The sequence below is a fragment of the Condylura cristata genome, unplaced genomic scaffold (assembly GCF_000260355.1).
Source record: "Condylura cristata isolate star-nosed mole 26May11 unplaced genomic scaffold, ConCri1.0 scaffold00012, whole genome shotgun sequence".
Classification (NCBI taxonomy): Eukaryota; Metazoa; Chordata; class Mammalia; order Eulipotyphla; family Talpidae; genus Condylura; species Condylura cristata.
Window position 1 is genome coordinate 12,671,019 of NW_004567113.1, and position 16,335 is coordinate 12,687,353.

Here is a 16,335-nt window from a genome sequence, read left to right on the forward strand (position 1 = left end):
AGCGCAATCTGGTGCCATCAGTCAAAACTGCAAATGCTCTTTGACAAAGCAGCCCCCTTCATATCACCGATGTGCTTATCAGCAATTTTTAAAAATAATATAATAGTTTATTTTTACATCATTTTGTTCCTTTTTCCATCTCAGTTGTAATCCCCATGGGCTTCCCATCACCAAATCACCCGTGTGCCATCACCATAGTCCAGTACACCCCCCCACCAACCGTTTTTGATCCCATTCCCCACTCTACCCCCGTAAAATGTCTCTGGTATATAATTGTTCATTATTATTATTATTTTCTCCCTGGTCCTTTATACTCCTGCTATGAGTGAAACCATCTGGTGTTTTTCCTTTTCTTTCTGGCTTATTTCACTAAACATGATCTTTTCCAGCTCCACCCATGTTGCTGCATTATCAGCAATTTTTTTAAGCAACAGAAGGTGAAGAATACAGGTAAAAAGAACCATAAGCATTCATTTAACATTTCTTTCAACTGCTGAAAAAGGACCTAAGTAACAATTTGGAGAAATTTACAGTATATATTACAAGTGAAACTTAAGATCCAGCATAATGTTTATTCTACATCATCTTTGGTGTTAGCAAGTCATGAAAATAAAAATATTTGCATTATAGTATGTTTGATAAGCGCTGAGACTTTAACCCCTGCACTACCAGGGAGGCTCATCATAGCATGTTTGAAATAGCACAGAGACACTGAAAAGAACCACAGAAACTAATACAATGTAGAGCCTGAAGGGAACGAGTAGATGGCATAGTTACCAAAGCATTTGTTTTTATTTTGAAGAGTTTTGAAGTATGCGAAAGCACTGCTTATGCAAAAATAAAAATATCACTTAAAGGCACTGTAAACGCAACTTTAAAATGTTTATACAAGAACTTGCACATGCTGCACAGTATGTGTTCACCTATAAGTTCTTCTATCAGTTCAATGGCTCAACACAAGCCCCGGGCTGTAAAAATGAACAATGCAAACACACTTGACTACATTCCACATAACCAGTGAGATTTGATTTGCATTTCAAATCTTATTCAAAATACTGAATTTCTGAGTTAACTTTAGAAGCCCCTAACTGTTCCCCAATGTCATGCCTATGCTCACCACCAGGCACCATTTACTAATGAATTATTCAATGATTTTATTTCTGAAAAGTTGCTGATAACCATCTTGGAAGGTACAGCAACACAAAGAGAGAAACCAGACACCTGACCTAGAAAATTTTGATCTAGAAAAGTTACTCAAGGGGTTCCCCAGTTTTTATCACACTGCACCTAGCACTCAAGGGGGAAGGTCACAGCCTAAGAGTCTTGCCCACCTCTGCCCCCCACATTCAGACATCAGTAGCTACTTCCCACCCAACCCAAGAAAAGTATCTGCCTAGTCACAAGTCCAGTGAGCTCTCTCCTTTCCCAAGTACCTATTCTCACCACACACAGAACCTCCACCACCTGTCCCCAACCCCCGATTCCCCAACCTCTAGGTACAAAGCCTGTTTGGCATTTTGACCCCCACTTGTGTGTTCATCTGAGAACGTGTGGTGACCTGGGAGTTCCAGTAAGAAACCTGGTAAATGCCATTCTAAAACTCCTAGGTAAAGGAGAAAAGGTGTCGAGGACCTGAAGGTTGTTGCTGAATAAAGATATGACAAAGCTTGTTCTTGCTTTCTCTCCCTATAAAGCAAGTGACCCACAAGCAGATACTTCCACAGCTAGAGAAAAACACTACAGAAAGACAGATTAAACACTGCAACAGGCACTTCGATTTTTTGTTGGGAATTTTACAACCAAGAGAAGGCACTGCTAAAACATGAAATGAGCTCTGTTATAGAATTCTTATGATTCCCAAAATTCTCAATATCTACAGGTATGTCTATAGATGCCTGTTCTTCCCAACAGTAGTGAGAATTTCCCTAAGCAAATCGGGAATATATTCTTTAGTCAACTTTCCCATCACGTGATCCTACTATCTTCTCACACTCAAATAATCCTTCAATGTCAGTTCTCATCCAGCATTTTGAAACCCTACTTCTAAGATGCAGACAATCTCCTGTAAACTGCTGAGGGGTTTGGGACCAAGGGAGCTAAATCTTAAAGAGTTTCAACTGCTAGTTAGTTCTGTGGATAGAAAGATTTAAAATCTGCTTCCTTTATACTTTCATTTGCTTATATCTGCTTATATTAGTTATATTAGTTTTCAAACTAACTTCAAAAAAAATAAAGAATGCAAGAGCAGAAGATTATTTCAAGAGAAAAATGAAAATTATAAATTATAAATATAAGATTTATAAATTATAAATGGTATTAACAAAAGTTAGAAAATAATTATAAGGAAATCCATGTGGAACCTAGCTGGGGGGGAAATCCACATTTAAGCACAGAGAGGTACTAAAATGGAAATAAAGATTATAAAAGATAAAAAAATACAGAATATAGGAATAGGGCACAGGATGGTACCTACTGTGTTACTGCTACATGAAAAAAATAAAAGCTGAAAAAAAACATAGTAAGTAGTATGAGCTTCCGAACTGTGTTCTCATGATGGGCATCTCCTTTCTGTGATTTAGGGCTTGGTCTGTCCTCTCTCCCCTCCCATCATTTCACACTGCAGTTAAGACCATCATCAGTCTGGCTTCTACCTCCTCCCTTTCTTCTAGAATCCTTCCATTCTGCTTACTCGCAGTTGGCCAGAATTAAAAGCTAAGTCATTTACTTTCAGAGGGTTAGAGCCCATAATTAAAAGCAAGTCTCTAATCCACTCTATAGTAAAGGGCCCTCTAAAAAAGTCAGTGTATTTTTGTTAGCCTATGACTTGAAGCTTGAAGTACAATTCTGTTGTCTCACTTCCTTGTCCTTGAGGAAGTGCCTCCTCTTCCACCATCCAGTGTTCTCTAGCCCTGTCATCCACACACCCGCTCAAAGCCTTACCTGCATTCCATCCTTTCCAAAGTAGTTACCAAAAAAGTATGAAATCAGGGCCCTCCCTGGTGGTCCACTGAGCTGGAGCATAGCACTATGAAGCTAGCCACAGCCGGCTCAGCACAAGTCTACCCACATGGCACAGGAGATCTCTCTTATCTCACCTGCTGCTGAGGAGAGCGGCATACTTCATTAAACTGCCTACCTGTTTTGTTCCCCGCTCTGTCTCTGATAAATCCTCACTATCCCTGCACCCCAGTTCTATATGCATAAATAAATAAATCTTAAAAAAAAAAATGTTTAGGGCCCACCCTGGTGGCACAGCAGGTTAAAGCACAGCACTAAGAAGCTAAAGCCACTTCAGCATGAGTTCGATCCCCACCCTAGAGGTGACCACATGGCATGGCAGACCTCTCCTGACCCTCCTGCTGCTCCCCTCAGCAGTGTACTTCATCAGTCTGCCTGTTCTGCTCCCTACTCTGTCTCCTGTGAACCCTCTTACTGTTCCTGCACCTCTGGCCTGTAACCCATTTTTGTATGCATAAATAATCTTTATATAATAGTTTATTTTTACATTTTGTACGTTTTTTTTCCAACTCAATTGTAATCCCTGTGGGTTTCCCATCACCAAGTCACCTGTGTGCCATCACCATAGTCCTGTGCACTTCCCTCCCCTGTTTTTTATCCCATTCCCCACTCCACACCCACAAAATGTGTCTGGTATATGGCTGTTCATTATTCTTATTATTTTCTCGCCTGGTCCATTATACTTCTGCTATGAGCGAAACCATCTGGTATTTTTTCTTTTTCTTTCTCGCTTATCTCACTAAGCATGTTCTTTTCCAGCTCCATCCAAGTTGCTGCAAAAGACATGTGTTTCCTTTTTTTGGTTGCTGAGTAATAATCTTAAAAAAAAAAGTTTAGAAATCAAATTCTGTTCCTGCAAGGGCCTACTTGTTAGAAAACTGAAATAAATTATGCTAATATAGTGGGTACTGACAGATTAATATATGATTCTCTAAGAGCAGGAGTTAAAGGGTTAAAGGGAAGGTGAGAAGGGAGAGGAAAGTTCCCCCCCAGGGAAACCTTTGGCTTGGACTGGAGACACTGTAGATTATCACAGCAAGGGTATGTCAATGTCATCTAGTAGATAGAGACCAGGGATACTGCTAACATCTTAGAATATGTAGGACACTCCAAGACACAAAAATTATTCTGAACAAAAATGTCAGTGGCGCTGAAGATGTTCTAAGTGATAATATGTTTTGATTAACTCCTTTGTTTCAGAGCCTGAAGTTTAAATTCCAGGCATAGTCAGGGAGAATGGAGCTGCATCTGGGAGCAGGTAATCATCAATCACACACCCAAGCAGATACCTATTTTCTATTCACATAAAGCTAGTTCCACAAGTGAGAATAAAGACTCTAGCTGAATATTATTGATATTTTATTTGGCTTGGCTATAAAGTTTAAAATATATGTTTAACCAAGCGACTTTACCATAGGATCTTGCTACATTTGGTTCAGATATTATTTAAAGATTTAGATACAGTTAAAACTCACATCCCCACCATTCTATTATTTCCACGTGCATTTTGCACTTATCTACACATATCTACATAAATAGTACCTATTCGTGGTACTAAATTTTATTTTTTTTAAACATTAACTTTTTTATTTTTTTCTTTCCCCACCCTTCTACCCCCCTTTCTTCCTTCTGAGGCTGGAACAGTCCCTCAGTGCCCCTAAATATTAATTTTATTTATGCATGCAAGAACTGGCATGCAGGCCAGAGGTACAGAGGATAAAAGAATTCACCAAAGATAGAGTGGGGAACAGAAAAGGCAGATCCCCTGAACTACACTGCTGTGGGGAGCAGCAGGAGACACAGGAAAGAAGTCTGCTTCACCATGTGGGTCACCTCCCTGAGCAGGGATCGAATTCATGCCACACTGCTGATAGCTTAATAGCTAACACTGAGACTTTAACCCCTGGTCACCAGGGAGGTACCTAAATTTTAAATAAATGTGATCACATTATACATTTTCTTTTCTTTCAACACTGAGATTTGTGTCTTTGTTCTTTTCATATAAAACCAGATGACTCATTTGACAGTCATATATTGATAGTGTAAATAAACCAGTTTAACATTTTAATTTTTTACCTACTCGGTGCCTGAGGTATCTCCACTTTTTCACAATCTGTAAGTAGCTGTAAGGTGTCTTCTAATACATACATGCTGAGTATTTGGGTGGGTTCAAAATCTGAGAATTAGAATTTTGAGATGAAAGTGTACTAGGTCTGCAATTTTGTAGTAAATTTGCCAAATTGCTGTATAAAGTGGTTCAACTATATTTTCATTACATTGCACTTCAGAAAATACATATAACTGATCGTATGGTTTTCAAAAGAAATCGAACACTTGCCTTCTACAAAGCTATATTAAGACTTTGGTATAAAAATGTAGAATATTAAAACTGCCTACCAGGCCTCCCTGATGGCTCATAGATTAAGTCACAGCATTAAGAAGCTATCACAGCCATTGCAAAACAAGTTCAATTCCAGACTAGGGAGCTGACTTACATGGTAAAGCAGACCTCTCCTGTTTATCCTGCTGCCCATCAGCAGTGTATTTCAATGAATCTACCTTTTTGCACTCCACTCTGTCTCTGATGAATCCTCTCACCCTCACACCCCGCACAACACCTCAGGGTTACACACATAAATAAATAAATCTTTGAAGAAAAAAAAAAAAAACCTTCTGACTACCAATTCCAACATGGGAGAGTTGCACACCACCAATTCTCAGACACTGTCAAATAATTCAACCGTGCCACTATCTTCCAGGAGATACCAAAGGGAAGTTTCCAAAAACCTCCTCTCTGAGTTGGATTGATTTGCTCAAGCAGCTCACAGAACTCAGAAGCATTTACGTAGTGCATAATTATGTTATTATAAAAGGATATAGTTCTGGAAAAGCCAGAGGGAAGCACAGAGTGAGGTGTGGTGAAGGGGTAAAAAAGACCCCCATGTCTTCCTTAGGAGCACCACCCTCCAGTGTGAGGAGATACCCATCAGTGGGGTGGGGGTGGAGAATTAATTACCTTAGTGTGGTTAATTAAAGCTTAGGCTGGTGAGACTGAATTCAATCTCCATTTCCACCCCTGAAGTTCAGGAGTGAGGCTAAAGCTCACCCTTAATGATGTGGTTGGCTTCCCAGGCAACCAATACCCCCCACCTCCAACAAGGGACTTTCCCAAAGTCCCTAGTTAGCATAACAAAAATCACCTTTTGGGTGATGTGCCAGAAATGGGATGAAGATCAACTATGTGTTCCCTATTATAAATCACAATACAGCTAGAAATTTTTTTTCCAGAATCACCTAGTGGAAAGGAATTCTCCTTCCAAGAGCAATAATCTATAGTTCTATCTGCACAAAAACTTCCAAATATCAAAAAAATGAGTATTTAGAAATAAATATTTGTAGGTTATAAGCAAATCTCAATACAAACAAATCAACTGTAAGATAATTTGAAGCTATTAGTGGAATTTTGACATGGACTGTACATTAGATGACATTAAGAATTCATTACATTTGTTAAAGAGATAATAACATGGGGCCTACATTTTAAAGTCTTTGAGAAATGCATGAAAAGACATGAAATTTTATTATCTGTGTTAAATGCATGCTTTACCAAGAGAGAAAAATAGATGAACCAAATATGGCAAAATCTTGACAAATGTTGAATGTGGCTATATGAGGCTCATTATGTTATTTCTCTACTTTTTAGGTATGTTTGAAAATTATCACCATCATCATCCCGATGCTCATAATTAAGGGCAGGCTGCTAAAATCAGGTAGACATGGCCATGGTGAAGGAATAACTCAACCTAGAATTATTCCACAACTGGTAACTGGATTCTTTTTTCAGCTATGAGTAGTTAGACTAGGTCCAGTGTTTTATAATCAATTTATCATGAAGGAACCCCCAGTAAATGCATTATGCTCCATAACTTTGATGACAGTAGATATATATTTAGAGAATTTATATGTAAAGACAGTAGTAGTAAGTCAGTTTAGCTGACTGAAAAAGACTATCAAAAACAGCCTACCAAAGACAAAATTAATATGGTAAAATTATATTCCTCAAAAGTCTGATCAAATATTAGCTTACATTTTCTGTGATGTCAAGAAATTTGATAACTGTTCATCTAATCAGTATTGTTAAGTATCATTGTGGTCACCCAAGTCTCACAAAAAGAATTCTCTATGGAAAAGTAAAATCAGAGGGAAATGTTGGACAGCATGAATTATCTTGGAATATGTACACCACCAGAAGCTTGCCCGAAAGCATTTTGTTCTTTGTTGGGGAAGAAGTGATGTAAAAGGAGGTTGAGGGGACAAGGGCTTCATTAACCATAGGCTTCTTAGGGGGAAAGGATGTCCGGAGCGAACTCTACAGACACAGGTTTTGTGGACTCCACCTCCACTCCAGACACTGAAACTACAAATCCCAGCATCACTAAAGGGAAGCATGCCGGGACCTGAGCATGGAGTTAAACAGCTATGTTTGGATATAAAACCAGATACGTGGGCTTTGGGCTCTCTTGTCTCATGGTTCTCGGCTTGCCTCTTGGCTTTTTGCCAGCTTTCAGCGTGCTATTGGGGCTCAAGGGCAAAACTGATAAGACACGTTAACCAACTTATCACTCTCTCTCTCCCTGAGTTATTCATTTCCCTTTCTCTTGTCAATAAACCCATTAACCTTTTTGTGTATAACTACAGTTGAATCTTATAAATCCCTTTAAGTGCATAGGTGAAGACCCACTGTCAGGCAACCCAAAATCTGTGTGTGTGTGTGTGTGTGTGTGTGTGTGTTTGTGTGTACACGCCTACTGCAAAAGGGCAACTGGGAGGGCCAAGAAGGTGGCATGCACTTCCCACTGTCCACAGTGCTGAGTCAGGCCAGTAACACTCTCCAGGGAACAATGCCAAAATGACTAAGTAACCCCCTTCATTTATTTGTATCGGTTGTGACTCACTCCTGGGCAAGGGCAACTGCAGGCCTGTGTTCCTGCCTGTTAACTTTTGGTTGATCATTACTCAAAATGTCCTAGTACCACAATACAATTAGAGTGGAATTAAACTTGAATTATGAAAATGACATGCTTAATTACAATTACAATCAAAATTAATAACTGATTGGTGAATCACACTATAGGTCTGGAAATCAGTCAGGGACCCTAACAGCCAAAGAGTCCCTTGCACTATTTATGAACAGGGCAAGTTGAATTTGCTAACATCACAATTAGACCATGTCCAAGGTCTCCAGGAGATGTAGCTGTGCTATGGTTGGAGTGGGGCTAAAAAACGCCATTACCTTTCTCTTATTATAGCCTCCTGTCACATTCACTCCCGGGTAACAAAAACTAAAGAGCAGTTGTGTTTTCCACTGAAGTTGAATGTTCAGTGTGACAGCTATTTGAAGATGGAAAAAATTTATCTTTTCATCATTGTGCTAACAATGAGGGAAAATTCTTTTTTGTTTTTTTTTTATTTCATTTATTTATTCATACAGAACTAGAGGAATAGGGGCAGCAAGAGGCCTCACCAAAGACAGAGTGGGGAGCAGAACAGGCAGATCAATGAAGTACACTGCTGAGGGGAGCAAGCCAGTGGGTCAGGAGAGGTCTGCCGCACCATGTGGATCACCTCCAGGGCCTGGAGTAGAACTTGCACTGAAGCAGCTGCTGCTAGTTTGCAGTGCTGCATCCTAACCTAACCCATTGCACCAACAGGGAGGTCCCATGAGGGAAAATTCTTAAAGCTAAAAAAGGAAAGTGCAATAACAGAGCTTCTTCAAGAGATCATATCTGAAACTTAGTAGGCTAATTTTTTAATAGATGACACAATAAAATGTGGCTAAAAACAGAAGAGATATAACCACAAAGATAATATTTCCATCGGTTCAGTTTTCTGTTGTCTTACAGAAGAAACACAAGGCAGGCCCTCCCTGGTGGTGCAACAGGTTAGAGCACAACACCATGAAGCTACCGCAGCCACTGTAGCATGAGTTTTATCCCTTCCCAGGGAGGTGCCCCACATGGCATGGCAGACCTCTCCTGACCCCTTGCTGCTCACCTCAGCAGTGTATTTAGTCAACCTGGCTGTCCTGCTCCCCCCAGTTCTGTATGCATAAATCCCCACAGTTCTGTATACATAAATAAATGGAAGGAAGGAAGGAAAGGAGGAAGGAAAGAAGACGATGCAGCAACAGGGGCGTGGCTGGAAATGGAGACCTAAAAAGTGTTTCAAAAAAAAAAAAAATTGTTTCATCAGGTTAAAGATTATCAGGAGGAATTTTTTTGGCATACAACATAAACATAACTATTTTCCCTCTCTGCTCCCCAAACCTATCATCAACGCTGTGTCACTCCGACATCTCAGAATCATACCTCCCTCCCTGGGGCCTTTGGCCTGCCCATGACTCTGACTTAAACTTTGACCACTGGACACTGACTTGGGGTGTAGATGGCTGAAGTACTGAGACATGAGGCTCCTAACGCAAAAGATTGCAGCAGCCAAGCACACAAGCGCTCATCGTGTTTCATCATCCTCAGTCAATTTGCCTAGAATGCTACTACCTCTCTGCGGGCTTCAAACATCCAGATGTATCAACAGAGCACACACCCCATAACAGGGCTGCCCAAGCAGCACTTAATCAGGATAGGAGTGGAGCTGCATACCATGCAGAGTTGTGGGATTAACAGAGACAAGAGCAGCACACCTCAGAGCCCAAATTAGATCTCGTGCTTATGCATGCATCAGAGGCCAGTGGATGCTTGTCTCCCCACAGGGCCACTGTCTTACTCATCTTTGGATTCCCCATTCACCTCACATGGAGTAAACGCTCAATCACTGCAATAGTCAATTCCCAAATTCTCAAGATAAAAGGGAGGGCCGGGGTCAAGACCCAGCAGTGAAGATGGCCACAGTGGTGACCTTCTAGCTACTGGGTCTGAGCTGGGTGGCAGCATTGGCACTCAGCCTGCCCTTGGGCACAGGGTGTTTCTAGTGTGCAATGTGGTCAGGTCTGTGATGATAAACTATAGAAAAAGTTTGATTTGCTGGATGAATGAATATTTTTCTATTGATTTGATAACCAAGTAGTCCGTGAGCGAAGTAGGGGCTGTGGGAGAGTGTGATGGGGTTGGGGAGGGGGTCAGCCACCCAGAGTTTCTACCCACTTGGACAAAGAAAAAATGGCACCTGCAATTTTACTGAGGCCTGCCCTTCGGACAACAGACCACTAGCAAGGAGACTAGAAATGAAGCCGAGAGAGGAAAGGAGGGTCCAAGATATCAGGTGTCAGGTCCCCAATAAAGACAGCTGTTATCAAGCACCAGGGAGGGGAGGAACGGGTTGTCACTGAATGATAGATGACACATTTTGTAGATATCAGCCTTATTCTTAACCATTATGATTTATACTGTATTCTACTCTTTCCTCGAATTACCTTGGAAAATTCAAAGACAAAAAGAAATGATAGTTTTATGCTGAAAAATCCAACTAGTAAAAATGCCCACTTCCCTATGCCCTAAAAAAGTAAACCAAGGCTACTGAATACCTTCCTCTATTTTTTAGTCCTCTTAATCTAAAATTTGAAACACCTTGTGCCCTTTTGGATTCATGGCCCAAGACAAGCACCACCACCATCCCAAACTATAGAGCCCCTGGAAGTTCACTCAAGGTCAATGACAGCCCAAAATCTAACCAAATACAACAGAAATAAAGTTTGTCATCTCTTTAAATGCTGACCCAGATTTTAAAATACATTCAAAAAAAAAAATTAGTAGATCTGTTGTACCTAAGAAGTATCCAGCAATGACAAAGGGATCGAGTAGAACTAAAACAGACAGTCTTGGTCAAAAGGTTACCAGGGATAATATTCTGAGGTTTAAATTCATACCATGAAGCAATACTAGCTGCTTCAACCAACTGAACATAGCAAACTTCCAGTTACACAAAATTATACAGATGTTTTCACTGTACCACATTTGTTTTTTCAAAATGCACTAGAATGTGCAATTTATACAATTTTTTGAAAAACCTCCAGAAGATAAATTCCTCCCAGTGGTATCTTTGACATTTGATCTTCTCTAATCCCCAAATATGGGCATAAAATTGTTTCAATAAATATTTTTGAAAAAACATATAAATGCTTAGTTTTTAATTAAACCTCACCATTTATTTCTTCCTAATTTCAGAGTTGTAGCTCCCATAAACTTTTGCTCCCCTATAAACCCAAAGTCTTAAAGGATTCTTAACACTGACCCCAAGTGAAAGATGGTTTACTGGGTCAAAAGCAAGGCACACAAACAGATCTGGGACTGGTTAACTCAGTGGATTTGTTAACTCACTTCTAAAAATATTAAATAAGTTTCTTACTGCAGGACTTTTCCAAACAGTTGTTTCTCTACAACAATGCCCTCTAAAAGGAAGGTATAATTATGTGATATCTAAGCTTATTTCATGGAAGTGTTCTATTTTATTTCATGTATCGCTAATGAACCATTAGCAAGAAATAGGATTTGCAGGAAGATACTTTGAGAACCAGAAGTTAGAAAGAAGTACTAGCAAAACCTCAAAATAGGTGTAAATGCCATTAGCTACTTCTTTAAAACCATGAGCAAGGCTATATGCAAGCTTTTAGAAATACCCTGTAAGAACATATAAATGAACCACTAGCACAAATTACTACCTTCATAGTAAAAACTAAGGCAGCTACTATTTTGCATAAAGAACAGAATTATGAATGGTCAGCCCTTAGAATGCACTGATTTCCTGCATTTCTCAAGTTTAAATTTTATAAGCCTATCCAATTTGGATATTTTGACAATCATAATGAAGAAAACTTACCACCACCACAAGCTGTGTTTTTAAGAACTGACTCCTTGGGGGCTCCTTTTTCAATTCGTATTGTGGCCCACTGTTCAAAAAAAGAAGTATTAATTCAAACTGCTCAGCAAAACAATGTAAAATACTTAAACCACACTTATACAATAATGAAATTAAACATTAATCTCTGTGCTATTTGAATTAAAGTGATGCCAGGAAATCTCTGATGCAGCAATACTCCAAGTCCCAAGTACACTGTTATAGTTACTGACTGCCCCAATAAAATGAACGAAAGATCATGTTTATGCTATTTAAACCCCCTCATACACCTGGCACCCCCAAAAAATTACTCCCTGAAAAGATCATAAAGAATGTCAGTCAGGAGTACAAGTTATGGCATTTAAACTGTGTTTAAAGTTATATAATCTTTTCAGGCTTTAGTTTCCTCATCTGTAAAAAGAAGCCAACAGTGCCTATCCCATAGGTTGCTAATGAGGATTAAAGAGATGGCCACAAAAAGACCTAAACACAGGACCACAAATTAACTATTACTTTCATAACAAATTTGACATTCAACAATAAGGCACACTCAAGAGGCCAAACTGCCTGCATCAGGAATGAGCTGGAGAGCAGTGAGAGAAATGGCTAATTTACCAGATCATCAGCCCGCAGGTCGCTTACTTATTCTGATGTGTAGGGAAAATGTTATGATTAAGAGCAACCACAGGTGTGAGCAATCTTAAGAACAGGAAAAACCAACTCCCGGTTAATTTTGAATATTTAAAGGAAGATAAGGAATTACACCAAGAACCAATGTTATTCTTTTTATACTTGCTTAAGCATTTAAAATTACCTACTATTAACATCATAGTTCAAAAATTGCTGCAAGCACACTACTTTGACAGCATTTACCCCAAGGGCTATTTTTTCTAGTTAAGAAAAGGAACAATTAAAATATTATTCTGATGTCTACAATTACATAAGCTAGCAGCAATGTCTAAACTGAGTGACTTGGCAAAAGGGTAGAAAAATCAAGTAAAAGGTAAAAGACATCATAATAATTATAATTAGTTCTTAAGCTCCCTCATAAAAAGGCATGGAATGTTGTCAAGGCAAAAACCTCAAAGAGGTTAAAAAAAATCAAATAAATGAGAAAATAACTGATAAAAACAAATAACCTAAAACATATACAAGTGTAAGGCTTGATCCAACTACATGTGGAATTCTGCAAAACTTCTCAGAGCCAAGTAGGAACAAGCTATTTGCATGTAGAGAACAGCCTATACATAGAAGTCTAATCTAGCTTCAAATGGCAAGTCACAGATGCACTCTTAATCTGGTTGAGTCCTTTTCTCATCCTTGGTGATTTGGAGAAGTTCTTAAACTCTGACTAATACCTCCCATCTTTCCTGAAGCAGTAAAGGCTTATTCCATTGTTTTTCATTTTAATGCTTTGATACATATTACCATTAGTGAGAACACCAAAGATACAGTTTAAAATAAAATCTTATAATCATTGCTCATCTGAGAGCTTACTTCTTTTTACTGTGGACATGTGATTTTATGTAAATGGCAATTACCTGAGACTAGGACAGCTGTGTGTCACTGCCCAGACAAATGACCTCTCTGAACCATTATTCCACTAGCAAGGAGACTAGAAATGAAGCCGAGAGGAAAGGAGAATCCAAGGTACCAGGTGTCAGGTCCCCAATAAAGACAGCTGTCATCAAGCAGGGGGGAGGGTTTTGTAGATATCAGCCTTACTCTTAACCATTATGATTTATACTCTCTATTCTACTCTTTCCTCGAATTACCTTGGAAAATTCAAAGACAATCTAACATTCTTCAATCTAACAAAGGGAGAAACAGTAGGTCCTGTCTCAGAGAGTTGTTTTGGAGCTAATTTAAGTGAAAAGTATGTTGCTTTGTAGTTCTTCTTTGTTATTATGTCCTATTATAGTCATGACCTACCTGTACATTTACTGTATTTCCAACAAGGTTAATACCTAATTATTATAAAAACAAGGTGTCATAAACACCTGAGAATTATTGACTTTTTTTTTCTTAAAGATGGAAAACTAACTGGAGAATGGAGGAGAGGGTAAAGGAAAGAATAATTAAAAGGCAGGAATAATCTTTTCCCTATGAGTTTACCTATCAAAGAGCTGAAGATAGATTAAATTTTAGCCACATAGGAAAAACAAAAAAGATCAAAGTGTTTCAATTCAAACTCCACTAAGAGCTGATTTCCTACTACATATATCAAGTATTTTCATAGTTCTCTCCTCATTGGCACCAAGATTTGAAATGGCAGATTCCTATATAAACTCAAGTAGAAACTAAGGTTGAGATGTTACAATGACCTAACCAAGGTCAAACATTTGGAGGAAACTGTTCTTCAAATGTTGAGAGGAACATTGGCCCATGAACATTTATTATCTGCCCATTGCCTATTATCTGGTGAGACTGGATAATTCACAAAGCATTCCTCCTCAGATAATTCAGGCAGTGCAGGTAATAAATATTCTCTTTCTACTTTTATTATCCTCTAAACCTGAACCTTAGGTCAATCAGTTGCCACTCCTAACCCCATCAACTTTCATGGTTAAGAAAGGCATTTTCCAGCCTTTAATCCATAATCCTATTTGGTCAACATAAAAATTTGACACACCCTCCCAGAGATTCTAATACATAAACCCTTATCATCTAAGTGAACTACCCTTTCTATATCACCTCAACCAATTGTTTTATTTTTCATGGCTTATACTCCTAAAACAATTTTATTTTAAATAAAATAAAATAACAGGCCCTCCCTGGTGGCAAAACAGGTTAAAGCACAGTACTATCAAGCTAGCGCAGCCACAGCAGCAGAGTTCGATCCCAGCCCAGGACGTGACCTACATTGCCCAGCAGACCTCTCCTGACCCGCCCGCTGCTCCCCTCAGCAGTGTACTTCTTCAGTCTGCCTGTTCTGCTCCCCACTCTGTCTCCGGTGAAGCTTCTCACTGCCCCGAGCCCCTGGCCTGTGCATAAATAAATAAATCTTTAAAAAATAATAAAATAAATAAAAAATATAATAATGACACATCTTGAGAATCACTGTTTTAGAGAATCACAAGCCTTACTTTAAACTAAGAATTTGAGCCTTGTCCTGAAATGGCTTGCCACTCTGGGACTTATATACACATCTAGAAATAACCAGCAATACAGTGGGCAGCTTGCAATAAATAATTATTTTTGTTAAGATTTATTTATTTGTGCATACAGAACCTGGGTACAGGCTAGAGGTGTGGAAGCTGAGGGGATTCACCAGACATAGTGGGGAGGAGAACAGGCAGATAAACTGAAATACACTGCTGAGGGGAGCAGTGCTCAGGGGAGGTATGCCAGACCATATGGGTCAGTTCCCTGGCCAGGGATCAAACACGTGCTGAAGCAGCTACGGCTAAATTCCTAGTGCTGTGCTTTAACCCCTTGCGACATCAGGGAGGGCCCACAATAAATATTTATTATCTGAACTGGTAAGTTGAAGAGACTATAGAGCTGAGTGGTTAACAATTACCACAGGCATTCAAAAGGTATCCTGCACACATGTCAGCTTCCAGAATTTCAGTTTATGACCATGGAAAAGCACTTATAAAAGTATACACAGAATGTACTAATCTAAATGACCTTTTTTTTATTAAAAAAAAAAGATTTATTTCTACAAGAAGTGGAGTATAGGCCAGAGGTGTGGGGAGTGAGGAATTCACCAAAGACAGAGTGGGGAGCAGAACAGGCAGATAGACTGAAATCCACTGCTGAGGGGAGCATTGGCCAACCAGGAGAGGTCTGCTGCATCATGTGGATTAGTTCCTGGCTGGGGATTGAACTCCTGCTGCAGTGACTGGTGATAGCTTGATAGTGCTGAGACTTTAACCACTGCATCACCAGAGAGATCCAGGAGAGAAGTTTTGAAAACATAAAATTTAAATTAAATCATGGAATTTTAAAGATATGTTTATTTATCCATATTAGAACTGAGGTGCAGGCTAGGGTGGTGACAAGATTCACCAGAGACAGAGTGAAGAGCAGATCAGGCAGATTGACTGAAATACAACTGCTGAGGGGAGCATGGGACAGCCAGGAGAGGTCTGCTGCATCATGTGGATTAGCTTCCTGGCTGGGGATTGAACTCCTGCTGCAGTGACTGTGGAGAGCTTCACAGTGTTGTGCTTAACCCCCTGCACCAGCAGAAGGGCCCGTACATGACCTTTTCAAATAGTATGTAAATCATAACTGAGGAAACATGGGTAGGCGAAACTTCTCAGTCAAATCAAAGAGCCCAAAGTATATTCTTGAGACTAGAACACAAAAGAAATAACCAAAATCAAGAACTGACTAGGGAATAATGTGTAACAGGAGGCCAGGCCTTGAATGAAAGCTACAAAAAAAAGCAAGGTATTTCTCATGATTAAAAGATACATAGTGCTAGCCCAAATGCCCAAAAGTAGATGACTGGATTAG

The 16,335-nt window shown here is 39.4% G+C and overlaps 1 protein-coding gene across 2 annotated transcripts in view; it reads right to left on the bottom strand.

Moving 5' to 3' along the window:
• The window catches only part of AGPAT9 (1-acylglycerol-3-phosphate O-acyltransferase 9), a 51,088-nt gene that overhangs the window by 30,936 nt on the left and 3,817 nt on the right, over positions 1–16,335 (bottom strand). For both annotated transcript variants that reach the window (XM_012724291.1, XM_012724292.1), the window contains exon 2: positions 11,851–11,920. In XM_012724291.1, the coding sequence (XP_012579745.1) occupies positions 11,851–11,920 (70 nt within the window). The remainder of the gene's footprint in view (positions 1–11,850; positions 11,921–16,335) is intronic.